Source organism: Artemia sp. Qi Xiang Cuo, chromosome 6 (genome assembly GCF_049724085.1).
Source record: "Artemia sp. Qi Xiang Cuo chromosome 6, ASM4972408v1, whole genome shotgun sequence".
Classification (NCBI taxonomy): Eukaryota; Metazoa; Arthropoda; class Branchiopoda; order Anostraca; family Artemiidae; genus Artemia; species Artemia sp. Qi Xiang Cuo.
Window position 1 is genome coordinate 14,352,169 of NC_142799.1, and position 22,277 is coordinate 14,374,445.

The following is a 22,277-nucleotide window of genomic DNA, read 5'->3' on the forward strand; positions in this document are numbered from 1 at the left end:
CCTTATCGCTAATTGCGGCCTCATTTTTATCTTTAACTGGACCAAGTCCGGATTGACTATTCCCTCTCAATTTGTTATCATGTCAGTACAATATTTTACTATTATGCCGTCTAGCTGCATCTTCCAGATCCTCGACACTTTTATCCATGACCTCGACTTTACACCTCCTTAGTTCATATTTTAATGCTTTCTCCACTTTCTTTACATTCCTTTCGTTTTCATATGATCTATCGCTCAGATAATTTTTGTACAAGTCCTTTCTCCTTTCTATTAAACATAAAGCTTTTTCACTAATATTCTTAGCTGCAGTTCTAGCTTTTTTACCTAAGACAGCTTCAGCAACTTAACAAATTATATTTCTAAAATTATTCCAACCATCTTCCACATTATCAAATTTTAAACTCTGAAGTTTAGTATTCAACTGTTCCTGGTAATATTAATGTAAATGAATTAGTAAATTTAAAAATGAATGAAACTTGAATTGAATATGCAAATCAAGCTTGAATTGGACAAAAATCACTACAAATAAGAGTTGGGGTATCGCCTCCTTCTCTCACTGTAAAGGTCTAAAACCTACTGCGTCATTGCCGCTTTACTGAAAACCAATTTTATTGCAAATTTTTTTTTCTGTACTTAATATTGAAAATAAACATTAAAATCATAATAAATTTTGAACTGGTGAACTTTCAGCAATTGATATCATTATACATCACATATTCAGTTTAATTTATTAGTTCTTTATAAAGTCGTTCAAGACGAATATAGTTTCACTACAAACAAGAGTTTGGATACTGCCTCCTTCCGTAATGTAAATATAAACCAAAAGCCTACTGCATCATTGGCACTTAACTGAAAACGAATTATATTTCAAATATTTTCTTTTCCAGTTCTTACAGTATTGAAAATAAAAATAAAATTACAGTGAAATAAATTCTTGAACTGATGGACCTTTCGATAATCAATATCATTATACGATATATCAAATATTAATTTTGATGTTGTTTATACTTTCCAAGACTGTTCAAGACGCATATAGCTTTCAGTAAAGCGCCAATAATGCAGTAGGTTTTAGACTTTTACAGTGAGAGAGGCGATACCCAAACTCTTGTTTGTAGTGATTTTTGTTCGATTCAAGGTTGATTTGCATATTCAATTTAAGCTTCACTCGTTTTAAGATTTATTCATTCGTTTACATTAATATCTATTGTACGTTTGTTTGCATTGATTATTTATTTAATTTCTGGTCGTTTTAAGCTTGATTTTCATATTCAATCTAAGCATTACTAGCTTTAAGATTTTTTTTTCATTTATATTATTACTTGTTGTATGTTTTTTGCTATGATTGTTTATTTAATTTCTGTTCGTTTTGGGTATCATTTATTCTTTAATAGTAATTTCTGGTCGTTTGGAGTTTGAATTTCAACAGGTATTTGTATCTGCTGAGCTTAAGTTTAAAACGGCCTTTACTTTTCTTTGAAAAACTTATTTTTCGGAAAGTTTTTTTTAAATAATTTTTGTTCGTTTTGATTCTGCAAAAAGTTTCAAGATTTTAAAAGTTCCTTATTTCAAAATCAAACCTTTTTAAAAAAATCAATTGTTCATCAAAGTTTCAAAACTGGTATCAAAGTAACAATATCAAAGTGAAAAAATGGGTTTGTATCAACCTCAGTGTTTTTATTATCTGATGTTTGAATTATTTTTAAGAAAATAACTTTCTCAAAATTTTTATCGGATGGGTTTGGGAAAAGAGGGTGTGTGTGGGGGGGGGTGAAGGGCTAATTGCCCTTCAGTCTCTTTTGACTCTTCAAAAGTGAACTAGCACTTTATATTTTCAATCAAATGAACCCTATACGAATACTGCACGAACATCTCTTTCTATAAGAAATATATATACCCCAGAGTAAAAATTACAACGCCTGTGCCCAGGCTCTGGGGGTTTTATTATCTGATGTTTGAACTATTTTCAAAAAAATGGTCACCTCAAATTTTCATCGGATGGATTTATCAATCCGATAAACCCAAAGGTATGGAGGGCAGGAGGGGCTTGTTGACCTCCGATCTTTTTTTTACTCTGAGAAAATGAACTAAAACTATGATTTACGTTAAAATGAGCCCTCTCTGAAGTTTATAAGAGGATCCCTTCATAAGAACCACATACGGTCCTAGGACATAACTTACAATGCCTACCCCCCGGCCCCTGGGGGGGGGGGGTTTGTCGATACCGGAGTTTTTGTTATCTGACCTTTGAATTTTTTTAAAAAACATGGGTATCTCAAAATTTTTATAGGATGGGTTTGGGGGAAAAGGGTGTGTGGGGGTGGGCTAGTTGCCCTCGGATATCTTCCGACTCTTTAAAGGTGAGCTAGAACTTTCAATTTTCAATCAAATGAGCCCTCTCTGAAGTCTATACGAGCATCCCTTTCATAAGAACCATATACGCCCCCAGGACAACACTTGCATCGCATACCTCCTGGTCCTAGGGAGTTGTGTTGACACCGGAGTTTTTGTTATCTAATTTTTCAACAATTTTCAAAAAACTGGCTATCTCAAACTTTGTAGCGGATGGGTTTGAGGAGAAAAGGGCGTTAGGGGATTGGCTAGTTGCCCTTAAATTTCTTGACTCTAAAAAACTGAACTAAAACTTTCAATTTTCAATCAAATGAGCCCTCCATGAAGTTTATAGGAGCATTCCTTTCATAAGAAACATGGTCTACCTGCCCTTAAGGCATAACTTAGAACACCTTCCCCCAGGTCCTGGGGGTTGTATTGACAGCAGAGTTTTTCTTATCTGACCTTTGAACTACTTTTTAAAAAAACTTTATCTCAAAATTTTTATCAGATGGGTTTGGAAAAAGAAGGAGTGGGAAGGGGGGCTAGTTGCCCTCGGATCTCCTTTGACTATTAAAAAGTGAGCTCGAAATTTCAGTTTCCAATCAAATGAGCCCTCTCTAAAGTTTATACAAGCATCTCTTTCATAAGGACCATATATGCCCCAGGGCATAACTTACAACGCCTACCCCCGGGCCCTCGGGGTTATGTCGACACCTGAGTTTTTGTTATCTGATTTTTGAACAATTTTTAACTTAATGGCTGTCTCAAAATTTTTATCGGGTGCATTTAGGGAAAAAAGGGCGTGAGGCAGAGGGCGGGGGGGGGGCTAATTGCCCTCCAATCTCTTTTGACTGTCTGAAACCGAACTAGAACTATCAATGTCCAATCAAATGAGCCCTCTCTTATAGAAGGGATTCACGAGAATCCCTTCTATAAGAACCATATATTCCCCCAGGGCATAAATTACAAACAATTCCCTCGGGCCCTGGGGGGCTCTGTCCGTCCCGGTGTTTTGTTATATGGTCTTTGAACTATTTTTAATGACAATTTGTATTTTAATGGTTATCTCAAAGTTCTTATCGGATAGGTTTGAGGAAAAAACGGTGTGGAAGAGGGAGGCTAGGTGCCCTCCGATCTCTTTTGACTCTTAAAAAGTGACCTAGAACTTCCATTTCCAATCAAATGAGCCCTCTTTGAAGTTTATACGATCATCGCTTCCATAAGAACCATATATACCCCAGGGCACAACGTACAGGGTTGGCCCTGGGGGGTTGTGTCGACACTGGAGTTTTTATTATATAATCTTTGAACTATTTTTAACAAAACAGCTATCTCAAAAATTGTATTGGAGGCATCTGGGTAAAAAGGGTGTGGGGGGATGTTTACCCTCCGGTATCTTTTGACGCTTAAAAAGCCAACTAGAATTTTCAATCTCCAATCAAATGAGTCCTCTCTGAAACTTTTACGAACATTTTTTCCATAAGAACCATATATGCCCCCAGGGCATAACTTATAACCCTTGCCCTGAAGACTGTGGGAGAAGTGTCCTGCTCAAAGATACAATTTTCAGAACTTTCAACTATGTTGAACAAAATTAATATCTCAAAATTTTGATTGGATGTGTTTGGGGAAATGATGGGAGTGGAATGGGTGTTCTTTGCCTTCCAATCGCTTTCGACTATTTAAAAGGGCACTAGCCATTTAAATTTCCAATCGAATGAATCCTTTTTGAAGTTTTTACGACAACACTTTCTATTGAAAACCTTATATGCCATCAGGACATAACTTACAACCACTGATCTGACGGCTGTCGGGTGGAGGGGGGGGGTTGTCCTCAAAGACCTAATTTCCAGAAATTTCACTTCGAAGTTTATACGACAAACCCTTCCATATGAAGTGCCTCTGGGAAAAAAATAAATAATAAAACATTGGAGCTGTATGGACTTTACTCTCTTTTGACTAATAAAAAGTGAACTCGAAATTTCAATTTTCAATCAAATGAGCCCTCTCTGAAGTTTATACGAGCGTCCCTTACATAAGAATCATATATGCCATAGGCCATAACTTACAACACCAGTCCCCGGGTCTTGGGGGGTTGTTTCGACACCTGAGTTTTTGTTATCTGACTTTTAAACAATTTTAAACTTAAGGGCTATCTCAAAATTTTATCGGATGCATTTGGGTTAAAACGAGGCGTGGGGGGGGGGGGGGGTAGTTGCCCTCCATTTTGTTTTGACTTTCTAAAAATGAACTAGAACTTCCAATTTCCAATCAAATGAGCCCTCTCTGAAGTTTTTGCGAGCATCCCTTCTATAAGAACTATATATTCCCCCAAGGCATAACTTACAACGCCTTCCCTCGGGTCCTGGGGGGCTGTGTCGACCCCAAAGTTTTCGTTCTATGGTCTTTGAATTATTTTAAAAAATATGGCTATCATAAAGTTTGTATCAGATGGGTTTGAGAAAAAAAGGCGTGGAGGGGAAGGGGGTTAGGTGCCCTCCAATCTCTTTTGACTCTTAAAAAGTGAACTAGAACTTTCCAATAAAATGGGCCATCTTTGAAGTTAATACGAGCATCCCTTCTATAAGAACCATATATAACCCCAGGGCATAAGTTGTGACGCTTGTCCCCGGGCCCTGGAGGGTTGTATTGACACTGGAGTTTTTGTCATATGATCTTTGAACTATTTTTAACAAAATAGCCATCTCAAAATGTTTGTCGCATGCATTTGGAAAAAAGGGCTTGGGGTGGAGGGGCTGGCTACCCTCTGATATCTTTTGACGCTTAAAAAGTGAACTAGAACTTTCAATATCCAATCAAATGAGCCCTCTCTGAAGTCTCAACCCTTGCCCTGAGGGGTTTGGGGGGTTGTCATCCTCAAAGACCTAATTTCCAGAACTTTCAACTGCGTTGAACAAAATGGCTATCTCTAAATTGTGATTGGATGTGTTTGGGGAAATGGTGGGCGTGGAAGGGGTTTTAGTTGCCTTCCAATCCCTTTCGACTATTAAAAAGGACACTAGCCATTTAAATTTCCAGTCGAATGAGCACTTTTTGAAGTTTCTACGACAACGCTTTCTATAAAAACCTTATACGCTCCCTGGGTATAATTTACAACCCTTGCCCTGAGGCCTGTGGGCGGGTTGTCATCCTCAAAGACCCGATTTCCAGAATTTTCAACTACGTTGAAAAAGTGGCTGTATCAAAATTTTGATTGTATGTGTATGGGGAAAAGGTAGGCGTGAAAGGGGGGTTAGTTGCCTTCCAGTCAATTTCGACTATTAAAAAAGGCACTAGCCCTTTGAATTTCCAATCGAATGAGTCCATTTTGAAGTTTCTACGATAATGCTTTCTATAAAAAGCTTATATGCTCCAGGGCATAATTTACAATCCCTGCCCTGTGGACTGTGGGGGAGTGTTCTCCTCAAAAACATAATTTCTATCTGGATATCAACTACGTAGAACAAAATGGCTATCTCAAAATTTTGATTGGATATATTTGGGGAAATGGTGGGCGTGGGAGGAGAGTGAGTCGCCTTCCAATCACTTTTGACCCCTAAAAAGGGCACTATAACTCTCGATTTTCCAATCGAATGAGCTCCATTAGAAGTTTATACGACGATCCCTTCCATATGAAGTGCCTCTGGTGAAAAAAAATTAATAATTTTTTGCTCCAGAGCTTGGCTCCAATAAAATATTGGAGCCGTATGACCTTTACTATAGGCAACACTATAGCGTTGCCTCTGATTTGACTTTTGAAACAATCAAAAAGTTCGTGGTAAAGAACTGTATAGTAAGAGCGACTCGTCTCAATAGTAAACGAAACTTTAAAAAATCTAATTGTGATACCAATAGATACATCAAAAGCATTGGGTATTTGTGCTGATCATGTTTGTTCGCGTGGTAAAGTACGGGTGTCACCACTTATTCGTGCAAAAATGGTGCTACACTATTTACTGGAGGGGAAAGCCCCCGGTGGTGCCAAATGTTATAATCGGATGCCAGTGCTTACCACAACGGTTCTGTAAATATAGGGTTTGTCAATACCCAATTTACAATATACCCTTCCCGGGATGATAATGGGATCGGAAGGTCAAATGGCCAAATTCTAAGGCCAAGGGTGCACCCAACTCGGGTCACCATTAAAATCTCTAGATATCTCCTTGGAAGGTAAACGAACCCCCCTGTCGATATAATAATGACGGTATCTCGTAATTCTTTTCCTACCCTGTCTGGGTTCCTGGAAAAAATAGTCTACACAGTTATAGAAAATAGCTTACTTGTAATCTGACTATTAACTTGTAAGCATGCCCATTAACAGCAAGAAAAGTCAGGTTGTATTATTTCGAACCCCTTACAAAAAAATTAAGCTCAGCAAGCACTTGGCCTAAAATATTCGACCAATCTCCTCCCGCAGGTCGAAGTTGCCAAGTTTCTTGGTGTCCACATAGACTTCTTCCTATCATTTGCAACTCATGTTTCCTACAACAGAGCCATAATCTTGCGACAGGTAAATATGATTAATCGTGTGAATAATTTTCTACCCCCTGATATCCTTGTCACCCTTTATTACTCTTTTATTTACCCATATATCTCATACTGCGGATCTGTTTGGGGCAACACTTATCCTTCAGTTACCAATAAATTAAAATCTGCCCAAAACCGTCCCATCAAAGCAGTTTTTCGGCTGCCCCGACTATATCCCACCCAGGACTTGTACTCCGATTTTGGCATTATCCCTTTTGAACAAATCATTAAAAAATTAAATTTATCCCTTGCATACTCCGCTTACCATAAAAACCTTCCTCCCCAATTATTATCTTATTTTAATTGCAATAATTCTGAAGGCCTATGTCTCCGTTTGTACAACCGTTCCTTTATTGTCCCCAAGTGTGTCTCTAGCTCCGCCCAGCGATCCCCCATTTATAAAACTATACTTCAATGGAATATAATACCCTCCAGTATCGAGCTATCCACAAGTTTTCGCACACTGTATAACAATGTTACTAATCTTTGATATTATAAATCTCTAAATTTTTAATCAATTTGCTATAATTTACTCGTGTTTTCTCTTTTTTCTGTTTTTTCTTTTTTTTCTGTCTTGTTCATTTTCTATTTTTTGTTGTCATAGTCCTCAGCAAGTTCGCATCCAGGATCCTTATTAGTATTGGTGTTATGTTATCTTTTTTTTTATTTTAATAAATTGAATTGAATTGAATCTTCCAAAAATTCACATACATATATTCACTTGAAAAAGAATAGACTTCCCCAAACGGGTTCTCAATGTAGACTAACCCAAAAATAATATTCATTCTGTGCAGCAAACTTTGCATAGGGTTGGATTTCGCCTGGCCCTAGCCAATCCTCTCAATCACCATCCAAAATCCATTCTACTTTTTCGTAATTTTACCTTTCAATGGCTCAGACCCGGAAGACCGAAATAGAATTTAAGTTCAAAGGTTACTTATTACGAAAGAATCTAGCTTAGCATTAAGAGTTCAACTTATTATTAAAATTATCTTATAGGCAAATATAATTACAGATACGAAAATCGGTCATTTATCTGAAAATAAAAGAAACAAGGGGTGGAACCCCAACATTTCCCCCCGTAAGATAAATGACCGCCCATGCGCTTCGCTGGTCCACCCTTACAAATGTAACACTTAACTTCAAAATCACCAAACTTGTCTATCTTCTCTTCTTACTTCCACCAGTGCCTGTACTTCTACCGCTTGGCTCAGGATCCGTCGTCATCCGCACGTCTCTACCGTAGAACCACCATGGTGTCTATCGTGTGGCATCCGCATTATGTTTTGAAAGTAGAAGTTCCAAAGATTCGCAGGACATGATCCTACTCAGCACAATCGAAAATATAAATTTTCTCGCTCTCACGAATTTACATTTGAGAGGAGCACAGAATCGGTTTCTGGTACATTCGATGATGCCAACCATCATGAAAAATTGGCTGCACTAGCCTTTTAATTTCCATCTGTGGAAACAACCTCACATCTCAATTAAAATGTAAATTGTCCCTTGGCATAATTTCAAATAAAATAAGGCTGAAAATGCAAAGGCCTGTGAAAGCGATAAGGGTACAGGGAATGAAATAAAATTTTGAGCAAACCATGAATCGCCTTTTTTCTGGGTTCCCTTCCCTGGGATAATCAAATAAAAATTGTTGTTGATGCTAATTGAAGATGAAATTTGGATACATCTCCCACTGAATACAGTTTGCCGGAAATAATTGTCGATTCCCATGAAGAATAACAACTATGAATAGGGCTAATGGACAAAGGTTTGGGTGAAGTATGAAGTAACTGAGAGCGAGTATCGCCTAAGGACTCCAGATCAGAGAGGCAAAATCTCGGTAAATGGATCACAACTTGTCCGCCAGTTGTGTATTGAGGAAAAGGATTATCTTTCACATCTTCCCGCAGGGAATTTTCCCCAAGGGATTCCTTCCCAAGTTTTGTCCAATCCAACCCGACATTCAACATCTCCCAACATTTCCCCAACCCATTGTAGGTCGTTCAACTCTATTTTGTAATCATCTTGTTTTATTCCCCATGAGTCTTGGACCTCTTTGTCGCCCCACCATTTATGTTAGCTAGGCACAGCCCATCCAACTTTTTATTTCCCCCCCCCCCCTGTTATTCATTTTATTTATGTTAGCTAGGCACAGCCCATCCAACTTTTTATTTTTCATCCTATTATCCATTTTATTTGTGTCTAGGCACAGCACATCCAAATTTTTATTTCTCACCACTGCAGGCTGAATCTCCAAATTGTGTCTCTTTTTTGCACTTTTCTTTTCACCTCTACTTTTCTCAAACTTTCCAATCGCGCACAATAAATAACCATTCAATCTGAATTGGATTACAGCGTCCCCTATCTTTGACTGCATTTCTTTATTGTAGTTCCGTTTTGCATCTTTTTTCTCTCTTTTAGTCTTCTTTACTTTTACCGTAGAAACAAATACTTGGTCATCAAATGGGAACTGAACTCTGACATTTGGTTTTTCATATTGTACTAAAATTTCTCGAACTTTGCGAGGAAAAGCGCGTACAATAAATTTCGTCTCCTTTTTCTTTGGTACAATCAGCGCTTCGTTTTGGGTAACATTTTTTGGCGTCTCACACTCGTTAAAAGTGTTCTCAAGTTTTCCATTTTCTGGAAATTTTCCCGAAAAATCATTCTCACGCGTCTTATTTTCAGTATTAAGTGGTCTTTTTACTTCCGCATCCCATTTTTGTGGATTATAAACATTTCGAACATGATTATCCAGTATTTCATTTTTCCGACAGGGTGACGCAGCCTCCCAATTTATTTTATGGGTCAGTCCACCTCCCCCCGTAGTCAACGAAGTTGCGTATTGTCTCGTTACAGCAATCACTGTCTGATAATTCTCCGATAATCTCTCACTCATTGACCTTCCCTTACGGGCTTCACAAACTTAAGTAAGGGTTTCCCTACGAGCCTGATGATATATTCCATTGGCTTGTCTATTTTTTCTTAATTTTTCCATACGGGCCTGATGAAGTACTTCATGGGCTTGACTATCTTTTTCAATTTTATCTATCCGAGCCTGAGGAAGTATTGTTTGGATTTGACTATATTTTTCAATTTGAGGTATCTCATCCTTTATTTTTTTTATATGCTCTAGGTGCTTTGTTTCACTAATTTTTCTTTGTTTTCTTTCTTGCTCTCTTTCTTTTCTATCATTCTCCTCTTTTTGCTCTCTGGCTATTCTTTCTTCCTTTCTCTTTCATGTAATTTAATAAATATTGTTTCATATCTACATGACTACTTTTTCGTGAGCCCCTGATGGAATTTGAGCTTCTGCTACTCCTGCGATTCGGATTACTTTGGTTCCTTCTGTCATTATATCTTCTTAATTCATTTTCCGAATTCCCATATCTGTATTATCTCTAACCCGCAACTCCCCTTCATTTGGCTCAGCCTCTGAGGGGTGAGTTCTTCTTGTTTTTTTCCCACATTATTTTTTTCTTGTTTATTTCGTACCCCCTCATTTTACTGCGTATACTCCTTCCCGATTATATTATCTCTTAATTAATTAGTCAATCTTGGCAAGTTCGACAATTGCCACACGCAAAAATTATGGTATACAATTACTATTGTGAATTATTAGCGCCGCGTAATGAGATTCAACAATTTTTCAAATAACTGGAATATCTAGACTTCATTAGAGAATAACGACTTCTTCCACAGCAAGCAATTTTACGTGAGTTAAATATATTTCCGAAAAACGAATTAACAGGGGTTGAACGAGAAAGTAAACTGAAAAACCGCGCAAGTATTCCACTAGTGAATTAGATGGGCTAAATCTCAAACAGGGGAACTACCCTGTAAAACAAATCACGTATCCTCCCTGGATACTCGTACTTTCAGAGTAGTCTCCTCTTAGGCCAATTACGCAATAGGACAGTTGCCTCCCAACTTCCTCATCCAATGCTCGCACAAAACTGACAAATTTTCCTAATTTGCCGTCTTCAATAATCTTATAACCTTCGCCAATGAAGATTATATTCAAATCCACCAATTCACTTAAATAACAACCCGACTTTCGCTGTCTCTTATTTGTTTTAAACCCTGTAATACTTTCTAATATGGAGATTCCCCTACTGTAAACTCAAACTCGATTAATTTTACGTTATTCTTTTTAATTATTGTATAGCTAGGCACAGCCCAGCCCCCAAAAAAATCTTCTGGATTTTTTTTTTTTTTCTTTTTCTCTAATTTCCGTTTATGCTCAGCCCAACCTTGATGGAAGGCGGTAATGAAAGCTTTACCCTTTCTCATACGCTGCGTCGTTCCTAGGTAGGAGCCTGGTTCATCAAATTTTAAATTCGCAATCTTTCAACTCTGTCTTTCTGTGTCGATTTTTAGAGCCTATAGTCTAAATTGTAGGCTAGTTTTCACCAGTCTTTGTGGAAACAGTCGTTCTTTTGCTACCAGTGCCGCTAATAGCTCCTTTTTGTTGCCACCAATATTATACTGGTAAGCGACGACTGCCACCAGTATTGATGTAGTAAAGTACGGGTGTCACCACTTTGTGTGCAAAAATGGTGCTACACCACTTACTGGAGGGGAAAGCCCCCGGTGGCGCAAAATTTTGTAATGGGATGCCCGCTTTTACCACAACGGTTCTGTAAATATAGGGTTTGTTAATACCCAATTTACAATATACCCTGCCCGGTATGATAACGTGATCGAGCGGTCAAATGGCCAAATTTTAAGGCCAAGGGTGAACCCAACTCGGGTCACCACTAAAATCTCTAGCTATCTACTTGGAGATAGCTAAAATCTCTAGCTATCTCCTTTTTCGTAATTTTATCTTTCAATGGCTTAGACCCGGAAGACCAATATAGAATTTAAGTTCAAAACCTGTATAGATTTTCACGTGATAGGTCTGTTTGATATGTTTTTTTGTGAATACTGATATTTAATAAAAATGAATTTTCTCTCAAACCTACTTATTATGAAAGAATCTAGCTTAGCAAAAAGAATTCAACTTATAATTAAAATTATCTTATAGGCAAATATAATTACAGAAAAGAAAATCGGTCATTCATCTGAAAAGAAAAGAAACAAGGGGTAGAGCCCCAACAGTGTTAAAGATTGATCTATGATGTCATAATCGTAGGTTGTAGCCAGGTCGTCTCTTAGTATTCCCATTAAGAAAAAGCCATAGGCTTTTTACGATTTGTAATCCGGTTGCAGCGGTAGCTAGCAACCTAGTAAGAGACGATCACATTCAATGTTAAGAAATATAATAACCCATAACTACTAAAAATAGTCAGATCAAAACAAAAAGTATACCTTTAGAACCGCCTTGTCCAAAACTCCTATATAAGAAACTTTTTGTCATTTGGCTTTAAAAGCTAGGGAAATATATTGGCTTGAAAATCAAGAAAAGTGGCAGCCACTACAACATTCTGCCTAAACGGAATTTGTTTTTCTCTTGTTTTACTTTCCCACAGATAGCTTGGCACTGGAACATCGTAGAGTTATTCATTAGCTCATTTTAATGGAAATTACTAGATCTAGTGCCATTTGTATTTTTTTTTTTTTTTTTTTTTTTTTATAAAAACTATTTTTCCTCAAAAAACTGAATTTTTTATGGCCAATCTTGATGAATCACATCATAATCGCAGGTAGGAACCATATATGAAGTAACTAGTGATTGCAATATTTATACGCGCTTATATTTCGACAAGATAATATAATCATACATATTAGGTCGATATACTTCATTATAAATAGGGACTATGTAACTTTCAATAGATATTACGTAAAGGACCGATATAGTTTATCATAAATGGTGTTTGTCAATACGGTTTTTTGTATATAATTATCCATTATTATTTAAAATGGAGTAATTTTGGGTGGTTTTAACAAAACATTCATTTGTTTTATATTAAGGAACTATCTATAATCAAACAGTTCGTGGTAACGTGCTGTAAGAGCAACTTGTCAAAATAGTAACCGAAACTCTAAAAAGGGAATTGATACCAATAGATACATTTAAAAAATGGAATTTTTGTGCTGATTTAAATATGTAAGTTTCATCAAGTTTAGTCTCACCTATAAAAAGTTATGAGCCTGATAAGATTTGCCATATTTTTGGAAAAAAAAAGGAAAGAACCCCATTAAAGTAATAGAATCTTAATGAAAATCACACCATCAGATTCAGCGTATCAGATAACCTAAGTTTATAGAATTCAAGCTCCTATCTGCAAAAATATGGATTTTTTGCCAGAAGAAAGATCACAGATCCGTGTTTATTTTTTTTTCACCAGGGGCGATTTTATCGACCCAGTGGTCCTAGAATGTCGCAAGAGGGCTCATTTAAACGGAAATTAATATTTTTAGTGCCGTTTTTAATCAAATACAAACATTTTCTGAAATATCATTGTTTACAAAAAAACTGCATTTTTTATGTCTTTTCATTTCATGTTTAGTGGTTTCAAAGATATTTGATTTTTGAAGCAATCAAACAGTTCGTGGTAATGAAATTTATAGCAACAGCGGCTCGTCTCAAGAGTTACCGAAACTCTAAAAAAACAGAATTTTGATACTAATAGATAACATCAAATGAATCGGGTTTTTATGATGATTAACAAGTCAAACAAGTAACAAATAAGTTTCAAGAAGTTTAACAAACTGTATAGAGAGCGACTCGTCTCAATAGTAACTGAAACTCTAAAAAAACGGTATTTTGATACCAATAGATGCACCAAAAAATTGGATTTTTTTACTGATTTCAAATTTTTAAGTTTCATCAAGTTTAGTCTTATCTCACAAAATTTAATCATCAATTGTTTGCCTGTTTTTTCAAGCAAATTACAAGTATGTGTCCAATAAGAGAGTCACACTTACTCCCGCCATTTACCCATGCCCCAGCCATTTAAACATTTGCCTTTCAATTACTTGGTCTATCTGTCTTGGCTTGTTTCTTTCTACAATTAGCCATGTCTCGATGCAACCTACTTCCACATACTTGATAACTTAAATTCCTGACAAGTATTTGTCCAATAAGAGAGTCATACTTTCTCCCGCCATTTACCCGTGCCCCAGCCATTTAAACATTTGCCTCTCAATTACTTGGACTATCTGTCTCGGCTTGTCTCTTTCTACAATTATCCATGTCTTGATGCAACCTACTGCAAAATACTTTATAACTTCAATTCAAGTTTTTCATCAAGTGTACTCATATCTATCAAAAGTTACAAGCCTGAGAAAATTTGCATTATTTTAAAAACAAGAGAAAAACACCCCCTATAAGCTATAGAATCATAATGAAAATCACTCCATCAGATTCAGCGTATCAGAGAACCTTACTGTAGAGGTTTCAAGCTCCTATCTGCAAAAATGAGGAATTTTGTATTTTTTTGCCAGATGAAAGATCACGGATGCGTGTTTATTTGCATTTTTTTTTTCCAGGGGTGATCGTATAGACTCAGTCGTCCTAGAACGTTGCGAGAGAGGAACGGAAATTAAAAGTTCTAGTGCCTTTTTTAATAAAAAAAAATAGAATCACTTTTTACAAAAAAAAAACTGAACTTTTGATGTCTTTTCATACTAAAGTCTTTTCAAATATATTTCATTTTTGAAACAATCAAAAAGGTCGTGGTAACAAACTGTATAGTAAGAGCGACTCGTCTCAATAATAACCGAAACTTTAAAAAATGGCATTTTGATACCAATAGATTCATCAAAAGAATCGGATTTTCATGCTGAATCATAGGCAGCGCAAGTAAAGAACGATGTTGGCACAATGTATTATTTTTTTTTCTTCTTATACCAGGGCACTTCGTATCGAAGGAGTTGCCGTAGAAACTTCGAAAAGAGCTCATTCGACAGTGGAGTGGCTTGTGCCCTTTTTAATAGTCGAAAGCGATTGGAAGGCAAAGAACACCCTTTCCATGACAGCCCAATTTCCCCAAACACATCCAATCAAAATTTTGAGATAGCCATTTTGTTCACCGTAGTTGGTTTCCAGATAGAAAATATGTTTTTGAGGAGGACACTCCTCCATATCCCTCAGGGCAAGGGTTTTAAGTTATGCCCTGGGGGCATAGAACGATGATGGCATAATGAATTGTTTATTATTTTTTCCTTTAGACCAGGGCACTTCGTATCGAAGACGTTGTCATAGAAACTTTGAAAAGGATTCATTCAATTGGAAATTGGAGTGGCTTGCGCCCTTTTTAATAGTCTAAAGTGAATGGGAGGCAAATAACACCCTTTCCACGCCCACCATATCCCGAAACATATCCAATCAAAATTTTGAGATAGTCATTTTGTTCAGTGTAGTTGATTTCCAGATAGAAATTATGTTTTGAGGAGAACACTCCCCCAAAGCCCTCAGGGCAAGGGTTGAAAGTTACGCCCTGGGGGCATATAAGGTCTCTATAGAAAGTGTTGTAGAAACTTCAGAAAAGGCTCATTTGATTAGAATTCAAAGGGCTAGTGCCCTTTTTAATAGTCCAAAGTAATTGGACGGCTACTAACCCCCTCTCATTCCCCCTTTTCCCCAAACACGTCCAATCAAAATTTTGAGATAGCCATTTTGTTCAACGTAGTTGAAAGTTTTGGAAATTAGGTATTCGAGAATGATAACGCTCTCGAGCCCTCAGGGCAAGTGTTTTAAGTTATGCCCAGGGGGCATATAAGGTTTTTATATACATTGTTGTCGTAGAAACTCAAAAAGGGCTTATTCGATTTGAAATTGAAAGACCTAGTGCCCTTTTTAATAGTCGAAAATGATTGGAAGGCTTGAAATTCTTATAGTAAATATCGATGTGGGTACAGTTTTTTTTTTAGACCAGGGCACTTCGTATCGAAGGGGTTGTCTTATGAACTTCGAAAAGGGCTCATTCGAGCGAAAATAGAAAGGGCTGATGCCCCTTTTAATAGTCGAAAGTGATTGGAGGGCAACTAATCCCCCTCTCATCCCCACCCTCCCATTTGCCCATTATGTTTAATAATTAAATGTTGTCTTAAGACTAAATCAAAATGTACTGTGTTAATGCTAATTCCCAATAAAGCATCTCAGCAGTATCCCAAGAACGACTGAGGGTATTATAGTCAAACTTTTGGGGCTACTTCTGCTCTTAAAATTTAACCAAATCAAAATAGCATAAGTGTGTCCAAGCTATCAAAGAAAGTAAACAGATTTTTTTTTTTGCGAATGTCATCAGGTTTTCCATTTCAGGACAGCTAGAAGATTTATGAAACTAAATTAAACGCTACTATTTGTGTCCAGATTTTTAATAGGGTGTATGTTGTTAAAAATTGCTGAAAATTTTTCTCCAGCATACAAATAGCAGGCCAAATTATAAAGGCTTGAAAAACAAAAAGATTTAAAGTATTTTTTTTCTTTTTCCCTGAAAATACTATGTACATATAAAACGAAGAGAAATTAGTTAAAAAACTTTTTCCACAAAATAAGCTTTTCAAAGAAAAGTAAAGAACTCTGTTAAACCACAAATTAGCGAAAGTAAAAACAAATAATCTACCAAGCGTGAAACTACCACAAATCAGCATCGGTAAATAAATGAAACCCATAGCGAGCAGAAATTACAATAAATAACCCAGTCAAATTCAAAATGAGCAGAAATTAACATGAGTAGGGCTCAAAACTCCTATGCTTTCCCAAGGCCAGACCATAATTTGCACTTTACTGTAAAAAATACAAATGAATGTGCATTGTCAGTTTTATATATATATACTGATATTTATTAATAAAAATGTTAATATTATTTGATTTATTAAAGTTATAAAAGTAAAAACATTTATATTTTTTTCAGTAAATTGCAAATTATGTTCGGGCCTTGGGAAGGCATAGAGGTTTTGAGCCCTGCTCATGTTAATTTTTGCTCGTGAAGTAAACTTCAATGAAGTATCTGATAGCCTTGAAAATTATACTTGTACCTGTATCGTTCGTTTTGCTGTTAAGAAGCTGCTCACTTGGCACAAGTCTCCGATTTGTGCTTATTCAAGGCAATAGGGAAGTTTTCGACGAAACATATTCTTTTATGGCAGAAAAGGCCTACGAGCAGTCAAGCCTGCATTCATCCAACCTTAAGTTTCCAAAGTTTCCTTTTTTAGAGTTTTGGTTACTATTAAGCCGAGTTTCTCCTTGCTTAATATTTCGTTATCAGGAACTGTGATACGCGTATCGATTGAATGGAAGAATGAATGTACAAGACAAACAACTGCATTTATTTTGTGCTTTCCAAAGCATTGTAAGACGTTGAAGGTTCTCCTTGCGATATCTATTCTCCTTGTTAAAATATAGATTATGCTGCTCGCATGACTACTTCTGCCTATTTTGGTTCAAACTTTTTTTTTTAACTCTCTTCTTTTCCTTAAAGAAAAATTCAACCATTTTTGGTGTCATTGTAAGAAAAACTATTGAGTGAATGGAGTAATAATTCTTATGGTTTACGCAATGAGTTGAAAAGATATTATTTTACTTTTGAATTTTTGGAAAGATTTGATAGAGCTTATGAATTCATTTTTTAGATGTTCTAGTCACAACGATAAAGCATTTAGGTAAAGCGATAAATCCAGGCATTTAGGTAAAAACTGTGTTAGAATTTAGGTAAAAAGGGGGTCTTTCGGATTTTTCTTTTTATGATTGAACTTGGCGCAAAAATATGCCCTTAAAAGTTAATTAACTTGCCAGCTATGCTTGTACAAAAAGATTCGAAGCCCCAAATTCTTGGTGAAAAATTGCTTTAAAAAATGTTCATTAAACCTTAATCTTAAACAAAACTCAATTGATGTAGTCCATTAATTACACCAATCATTTAATCGCTAAATCAGACGTGCACATTTTTTAAAGAGACTTCAATAATTATTCTAATATTTGATGTGTCATTATAATTTGCGTTGATCATTGATTAGTTTTTTGTTTGTTTTTTTTCTTTTTTTTAGAAACAGGAAAATACAGCGGAGAAGATTATGAAGTAATGTCCTCTGAAGAATCTGACAGCAAAACACCATTAGGAATAGAAACTTCTAAGGGTCTTATTTGTCAGGATATTAGGAAAATGTTTTGTGGTGACAAAGGACCAATTAAATCTGTAGAGGTCAATTTAGAATCCTCACCCGAAAATAAATTGTTTGACAAAATACTAAATATGAAGTCTTTGGAAACCCTTTACATTTGTAGAATTTGCAATGAATCATTTTCTCTTCGCCGTTTACTTCTAAAACATATCAAAGTTCATGATAGAATAGAGTTTCAACAATGTCAGTTCTACTGTTCAAAGTTGAAGAACAAGCCTCATGTTGGTTGTCATTCATGCCCTAACGATGAGACAAAAGATTGTTTTGAATGTGCTACCTGCAAAAAGACTTTTACTCATCGTAGATCATTTGTAAAACATAGGCGCAGACACGCTATAGGTAAACGACGCTTGTGCCACATATGTGGTTTAAGTTATGAAGGAAGGAGTTTTGATCGTCATGTTCAAACACATACTGAAGGAAAGAGTTTATTGTGTGACCGATGTGGACTGCAATTTCGAAATAGAAATGGCCTTTATGATCATTTAAAAATGCACCTTAGAAAAGAGAGTGGGGAGATCCCAGAAAAATTGTTTGAGTGTGAGATCTGTAATAAAAAATATGAAAGTAGGGCAGGATATTCCGACCATGTAAAAAAGCATTTTGGAGCAACATATGAATGTGGATTCTGTCAAAGAAAGTTCTATAAAAATCACAGGTTGACTGAGCATATTAGGATCCATACCGGAGAAAAACCGTTTAAGTGCAAGATTTGCTACAAAACTTTTGCACAGACGTGGAATTTAAAAAAACACATGAAATCTCATACTAAGGAAAAGCCTTATAGATGTGAATTATGTTACAAAAGCTTTAAAATTAAAATGTTGCTGAAAGAGCATTTAAATACTCACACTGGTGCCAAACCATATAAGTGTGAACAATGTGACATGCGTTTTAGCTCAGTAAATTATTTCAGAAAACATAAGAGGGTCCATGCAAGAAAACAAGGAGCTAAAAGAGTCAGGGAGAAGAAGCACAGTTGTAAAATATGTAGTGAAGTATTCACTACAGCAGCTTATCGTGACCTACATATGACTTTACACACAAATCCGAACTCTTTCAGCTGCGAGTTCTGTACCAAGAGCTTCAACTATAAGAAAAACTTAGTCGAACATGTGCAGCGGGTGCATCCCAGTCACAATCCATTTAGATGTAAGCTGTGTGGTAAGACTTATGACTGCATTAGAAAAGTTGATATTCATATTAGCTCTCGTACCTGTGACAAAAAAGGCAAATCTCGCAAAAAATCTCAAAATCAAAGCAATTCTATTGAGGCTGACGGAAACAAAAAAGTTGATAAAAGTCTGAAACTGTTTATATGTAATATATGTGATGAGGAGTTTCTGTCTGCTGAGGATGTTCAGGGCCATTTTAACTCTTCTCACGAGTATTCTAAGTAGGAATTGATTTTTGTGTTGATTTGAAAAAAGTGAACGAAAAAATAGTTTTTTTGTGTGTTCTTCTTGTTTAGAAAAAAAAATTGTGATGTTAAATTGAAATTCATTAGCCTAAAGCTAATGAAGAACCAATTAAGAATATTTTCCTCATGATAAAATCAAGCATGTCGACTATTTTTTTTTTTTTTTTTCATAATGCATAGCCAATTTGTTTTAACACAAATGGGTTGTAACTAGGAATTGGTTTATTTTTATTTTTGTCAAGTATTTATAACTCCTTTTTGACATTCAACAAACTGACAGAAAATAAAGATTAACAATTATATTGCTATAAAATCAAGCTTGTCGTCGAATGTTCTATAGTATTCAATTATTTTTATTCAAATCTTTTTTCATTTTTCTGCTTTTTTGGTGTTATTGTTTTGGCAGCAAGCCCTTGTAAGCTGTATTTTTGGTGTCCTGCTGCATTTTTCCTCTGTTTTTGTGTCTTTACTTAAAACAAATTAGTGCTCGACTTTGGGTTAGGGAAGAAATTTATTACAGAAATTTAACTATGGAACCATGTTTTTAATATTAAAACTTAATTTAGAAATACAGAGAGTTCAGACACTGTTGGCATCTTAAGTTTCAACAAAAATGTTTTGGTTTGTTCTGGCTACGTTCCTTTAAATTTAGAATTTGCAGCATTTTTGCAACATCGGTGAAGTATATAGGTACATATACCTATATATTATATAGGTATATGTTCCTATATATTTTGTAACATATAGGTACAGATAAATCATTATACGATGTTTATGTTCTCTCTGAAGCATGTGATTTTGCGACAAGATTAGAAATGTCACTTGCTCCGAAAGAACAACATATTTGCGTAATTTAATTCATTAATTTCAGAACTATCCATTTATTGAGCCAGAATTATGAAGTTGCGGTGACTTTGTCTTAGAAAAGGTTCTAAATTTGCTTAAAAAAATAGTATTTTTTTTCAATTTTCACAGATTTTCCTATCATTTACAGGATTTTCCAATCTAAAAAAGGCATGACCAACTTCAAAGACTTACATCCTTCGGAAATATGTGACTCTGTTATGAGCTTATTGCTGCAGTTTGCGTCGCAAGCAACACAATTTTTTTCCTTTTTTTCTTTTTTTTTTGTCATTGTCAATGTTTATCATTTTCAAAGAATTTGTTTTTAAATGTAACTCAGATGATGGTTTAGCTGAATCTCATTTATCGAAAGATAACAACATCATCGCTTTACGCTGAAAAATCAAATGGAGTGCAAAGTGCAAAAGAATAACATACTGAAAATTGGCAGAGGGAACATGAACCATATTACGACATAGCTACAATAAAATTACAACTGTACCAACGAAGAGCAAAATGTTATGGGTTAGTTTAATGCGCAGTGTATATAAAGTATTGATACAAATGTACATGTACGGCATAATAAAAGAAGGTCTTCCCTTTCAGGTATTCAAAGAATTCCATTTACTCATGGTTTGCTCTTAACTATTTGGCTCCGCTCTAAGCCTCCTAAGGCCATCACAGCTACGCACGCTCATCCCCATTCCAATCTATTCAAAGCCTCCCTCTTTACACCCTCCAAAAAAGTTTACATTTCCCTTAAATCTTTCCCTACAACATCCTCCCATTCCAGGACGACCTGCTTTTCGTTTTTTCCTAGATGTTTGTCCAAAAAGGACGATCTTTGGCAACCTGTAATCCTCTTCCGAACGACGTGTTTTACCCATCTCAACCTTATTCTCATTAAAACCCTAGAAAGGGGGATTAAAACCCTAGAAAGGCAAATGTTTAAATGGCTGGGACACGGGTAAATGGCAGGAGCATGCATGACTCTCTTATTGGACACATACTTGTCAGGTAAGTTTTTGGAAAGGCATACCTGCCTAGAGTCTTAGGCATGCTGATCAAGAATTCAAAAAGAGGCAAACCTAACCTAACCAAACTTGATAACTTCAATTCAAAATCAACAGACTCGGTCGAGGCCTTCGGCCTCGACCTCGTTTGGCAATTTCTCTGAAAAACATCTAGCAAATCCCCTTTTATTTTTCGGAGAGCCCACGCTTTAGAACCATACTTGACCACTATAGCTTCCAGTATTCTAATCTTAATAATTTCACTTCAGACTTATAACTTATTTTAACTTTGAAAAAAAGAACAAAAAACCTGGTAACCTAGGGTATTCTACTTTAGCATATTCACTGAACCCACTGTCCTTACTAATGATGCTTCCTAATTAAATGAAACTGTACACTTGATCGATCTTCTTGCTACCCAACAACACTTATTCACCTTCAAGTATTCCCAGGCTTAGTGTCATTTTAATATCAGTTTTGAAACCTATTCCTGAACCCTGGACTCTCAAAACCTCCAAAAATTTATTCATTTTACAAATATTTTCATCTAGGATGCTAAAATCGTCCGAATAATCTAAGTCTAGAAGAGTTTCACTTCCCCAGTTGATTCTCTGTTCTCCATTACCTTTGCTGTGCTCCTCAGGATAAAGTCGATCAAAATGATCCATATGAATGAAGATCGAACGCCGCCCTGCTTAACTCCTGATTTAATACGAAACCAGCTACTAACGTCATTTCCTACCTTAACCGCAGCAATGTTGTTGTCGAATATTTAACTAATCAGTTTTATATATTTATCTGGCATAACATACAAGAACAGGATCTTTGCTAAAGCTCTTCTATCAGCTGAATCAAACGCTTGCTCTTAGTCTATAAAATTAAGGACTGAAGGGGTTTGATGACTTAGGCACTTCTCAAATATGAATTTAAGAGTGAAAACCTGGTTCGCGAATCCTCTCCGCTCTCCCCTTCCTAAAACCGCACTATTTTTCTCTTAAAATCTATATATAAATTATAGCTAAGTCGAAGAAGTATCGTCATACTAAGTAATTTGCTTCCAACGAAAACCT

At 36.0% G+C, this 22,277-nt stretch overlaps 1 protein-coding gene across 1 annotated transcript in view; it reads left to right on the forward strand.

Moving 5' to 3' along the window:
- Positions 1-20,732, forward strand: part of LOC148950894 (uncharacterized) — a 110,357-nt gene extending 89,625 nt beyond the window's left edge. The window contains exon 6 of the mRNA XM_089090502.1: positions 17,797-20,732. Within this exon, the coding sequence (XP_088946628.1) occupies positions 17,797-19,331 (1,535 nt within the window). The 3' untranslated portion in view covers positions 19,332-20,732. The remainder of the gene's footprint in view (positions 1-17,796) is intronic.
- The last annotated feature ends 1,545 nt before the right edge of the window (positions 20,733-22,277 follow it).